General features: G+C 32.2%; 1 protein-coding gene across 1 annotated transcript; it reads left to right on the plus strand.

The window, feature by feature from the left end:
- Positions 1-508: 508 nt before the first annotated feature.
- LOC131957636 (uncharacterized) lies at positions 509-3,040 on the plus strand. Its single transcript, XM_059322370.1, has 4 exons — positions 509-995; positions 1,229-1,333; positions 2,210-2,264; positions 2,545-3,040. Exons 1-4 carry the CDS (start codon positions 645-647, stop codon positions 2,949-2,951), a joined length of 918 nt encoding a protein of 305 aa, XP_059178353.1. The 5' UTR covers positions 509-644; the 3' UTR covers positions 2,952-3,040.
- Positions 3,041-4,239: the final 1,199 nt, after the last annotated feature.

Consider the following 4,239-nt stretch of genomic DNA (forward strand, 5'->3'; position numbering starts at 1 on the left):
GTTGATACGGATCTACGATTTCGATAAAATACTTATATATGAAATTTCATCTACCTAGCTGTAACGGTACTCAAGTTATCGTGTTTACACACGGACACACACACACACACAGACACACAGACATACGGACAGAGATGCAAAGCCCAGTTTTTCAGACTGGATTACGCACAAAACCTCTTAATTTTGATACATCTGGATTGATAATTTTTGCCCGATTAAAATAAGTCCTCTATACTTCGGATGTGATGAAAGACTGAGGTGTAATACGGTGAAAATTGTTAAAATTTCAATTGATTTTTGTGCACGATTACAATACTTTCTCTATACTTCGTATATACGAGAAAGTAAAAATTATAAAGTAGCCATGTTTTGAAGGTTTATATTATAATTCAATTCAATAATTTTAATTATTTTTCTTATTAAATTAGAAAACTAGTATGTTCAACAGATTTTATCTATTAATAATTAAATTAAATATCTGCCATTGTTTTTAAACCACAGATGAATTTAATTCTGAAATAACTAGCCGGCTGGAGCAAATTGAGTTAACTCTGGCTTATCTTCAAGACACTAAACAAAAGACTGAAGATAACATATCAGAAATAAAACAATGGAGAGACAACTTTGTAACAGAACAAAATGATATGGTGGTGAAAGTGGATCAATTATCAAAGAAACAAAAACAGAATTTTAAAAATATGAGAAAACAACTAAAAGACTATGATGATAATCAAAAGAAGTCAAATTTAGAAATTGAATATTTACAAGAAAAAGAATCATTCTTGAGCAAAACACTAGAAAACTTGTCTCTAGATATAAAAGAAAATGAAAGCAATTTAAACAAATTGAATAAACAGATGCAGCTACAGACTGATAAAACAAGTGTTCTGATACAAGAAATAAAAAGTCAGACTGATTCAATGTCTGATTTACAAGAAGAACAAAAGAAAAGAGCAATGCAAACAGGCAATCAAATTAAGACAATTACCTCAGCAGTAAGTATTAGACTTTTAACTTTACATAAAATACTAAACTATGATAAGTTAAAGCCAATAATAATTTCATTTTTGGCTAGTGAATATTAGCCCAGCTCTCAACCCAACATACCTTGAATATATATATATATATATATATATATATATATATATATATATATAACATTACATTTATTGAGAAGCTATTTTTAACAATTTTAAAATGCAAAGTTTAAATACTTTACACTTCCTAGCATGGTGTCATATGTCAGTTACTTCAACAAAGATTGGTGGCAATCGACAAGTTGTTTCAATTGTTCAATCAAAACCTGACGGCAAGAGATGAAAACATGATGAGGGTAATGTCAGTTGTTTTTTCTTGTTGTAAAGTTATGTCTATTACTGTGCAAACAAATAAAACGAGACTGTATAATAATAAGTGATAATTTTACTGCAATGTCCTGTTATATCTTCGAGTGAAAAGTTTAGCAATTTGTTAACTGTATTACACTTTTAAGAAAATCGGATGTATTATGTTTATATATGTTACGTTTGATTTTGGTTTTAGTAACATTAGTCAGTCGTACAACTGGTACATTTTAAAATGGTGTAATTTCAATTGCCTTAATAGTCTGTACACGAATATAACTAACTCAAAATGCTATTGGTAATTGTTTTGAAATAATTCATGTACATTATTTAGTATATAAAGATCGGAAATTTATAGTTATTTTTTTTTAATAGCAAAACTTTTATGCACATTAAAAAGTAATCTGCATATTACATGAAAGTTTTTTTGTTTTTTTTTTTCATTTGATCTTGGTCAAGCAGTAGAGTATCTTTCGATTACCGAAGGGGAAATAACCAAGCTTAGATGATTTTTTCCGAATATATGAATTGAGCTGTTTCCCTTTGCAGTCAACGCAATCATCTGTTCTTCGTGCATCACCGCACTCCCAAGGTTTCTCGTATTAAGAAAATATCGGAGTTGTTTTGCCATGACTGTAGTTTGTTGACCCGAGTTTTTCCTGAGGCTACATACGCACCTGGGGTCCGCTAATTAAGCATCGTGCTAGGGAGGTGTCAGATGTAGTATTAGGGTCAAATGTCAATCTGCACCACGAGTGCTCTCACCACAGCTTTTACATTTTGTCCCCTTTCCACAGTTGCTAATAAAAATGACTTTATGAAAGCTTTTGTAATATAATCAATTTAACTGTTTATTTCTCTTGTAGCTTGATGTAATGGAACATAAATTACTGGAGATATCACTGAATAATCAACTACAGTGTAAGTCCATTTTTTAAATTAATTTGTACTTGTATTCAAATTTCGTGCATTGTTTAGTAGCGAATTGTGTAAAATATTTGTTCCTTAACATAATATTCATATTCAACATTCAGAAATTAAATTAGCGTTACAATAAGATTAGCGTCGTACAACGCCTCTTCTACCAAAAATCTCAGCAAAATATTTTTATGAGAACACTTCAGTGTACAATACTCTAAGTGTAAGTATTTTAAATTTAGCCAGTTAAATAAATGAAAAGTAAACATTTCATATTTTTCAGTTCAACCACATGTTAAACCTCCTCCTATCGGATTTGTAGCATTGCATGGCACGATACATTTGGGAGATATTGGTATTGATAAGCAGACACATTTTCAGCTTGTAGAAAGTAACGAAGGAAACCATTTTGATCCAAAAACTGGAGTGTTTACCTCCCCCGTTGATGGCCTGTATAAAGCAAGTCTTACAATAAAACAGACTGAAAGTTTTCCTGCATCAGTTTGTGTTGTGCACCAATCTGGTGGTAGGCAGTCACAGCTCGGTTGGGTTAATACAAAAAATGAATCTGGTGATGCTTCAAGAATATTTGAGTTGAGGATGAAACCTGGAGATCTGTTATTTATTGAAAGTTATTCATGGGAAGCAATTGATTGTACACATTTTTCTTGTTTTCTCGTAGATTTTTAAATGTATAGTTCTGAATGATACACTGTTGGACAAAAACAGTATTACTAGTGGTTTTTATTGAATGTTATTTTTTAAAGCATAAAACATGCACACACCACCAATTTTTTTACACAACATTTCTTTAATCAGTGATGCTTCTAGACTGTTGTTTCAGTATTTTACACACAACGTATAGTTTAAACTTGTAATTGTTGTTGGTCACACTGAAACAGACTTTACTAAATTTCTCTTCACGTTTTTGTCGAATTACATAACAAATATGATCTCGTTTGTTAACAAAAATTTCAGTATATGAAGTAATGATATAAGTAATTATGCTACATATAGGGTTAAGCGTGTATGAGTTCCATTAAAAATTTGAAATCTACCACCCCTTCCACACACCTTCCCCCCCCCCCCCCCCCACACACACAAACGAACCTAACTTTGTTCGTCGACGTAGTTGAAAACACACTACTAATAACGAATAATGTGAACATACTTTTGAATGAAACTGTTTGGTGTTTTAAAAATAATATTATCCCTTTCGAATAAAAGTTTGATATTTATTGTTTTTCTCCTCTATTAAAATGATTCATGGGTAAATTTAATTATGACTTTACAATCAAGTGCTCTGTGTTCATTAAACAATGCATTTAATATGTTATGTTTATCATATTTGATGATTATTAAGGTTAACATATAGTTATATAGTTTTGCATTTAGACTTTTAATTTCATTTATATATTATAGCTACTGAATTGGTATAAGGGATTCAGGTGCGGGTCAGCACGTTTGGTTGTTCTTTTTTTTTGTGTTTTCTTTAAAAGATAGATTTTTAAAAATTGCCTACCATAGTTTGTAGAAGAAAGATACCACAAACAAAAAACTCAGTTGCAGTGGCGTAGCGAGGTCGGGTGTCACCCGGTGCGGCACATAATGGTGTCACCCCCAGAGGCGTAGCGATCCTTCCCGGGGACAAACTTTCAAATTTTCGATTTGCACCCCTCCCCCCTCAAACTTTCGATTTGCACCTCCCTCAAGTTTTTCTCTATATATTTTGCTATTTTGTACCTTGGTGTCACCCCCTCAAATGGTGTCACCCCCCTAAATGGTGTCATCCGGTGCGGTCCGCACCCCCCGCCCCTCGCTACGCCTCTGCTCAATGGTGTCTTTCACGATTTCATTACGTTATTTAAAATAATATTAAACCGAATCGTCACATTTTCTTGTCATAATATTGTATATGTTTTAACTAATTGAAATAAGACTATCCTGTGTCATACTTTATTTATTACGCTCTACTGTG

This window comes from Physella acuta, unplaced genomic scaffold, assembly GCF_028476545.2.
Source record: "Physella acuta isolate Inbredline_101_S28 unplaced genomic scaffold, ASM2847654v3 ptg001250l, whole genome shotgun sequence".
NCBI lineage: Eukaryota > Metazoa > Mollusca > Gastropoda > Physidae > Physella > Physella acuta.

Bases quoted from the DNA above. Each gene is read 5' to 3' on its own strand.
- LOC131957636 (XM_059322370.1), top strand. From the start codon at position 645: ATGGTGGTGAAAGTGGATCAATTATCAAAGAAACAAAAACAGAATTTT. The intron at 996-1,228 runs GTAAGTATTAGA...TACACTTCCTAG, and splicing joins TTAAGACAATTACCTCAGCA to CATGGTGTCATATGTCAGTT. The intron at 1,334-2,209 runs GTAATGTCAGTT...TTTCTCTTGTAG, and splicing joins GAGATGAAAACATGATGAGG to CTTGATGTAATGGAACATAA.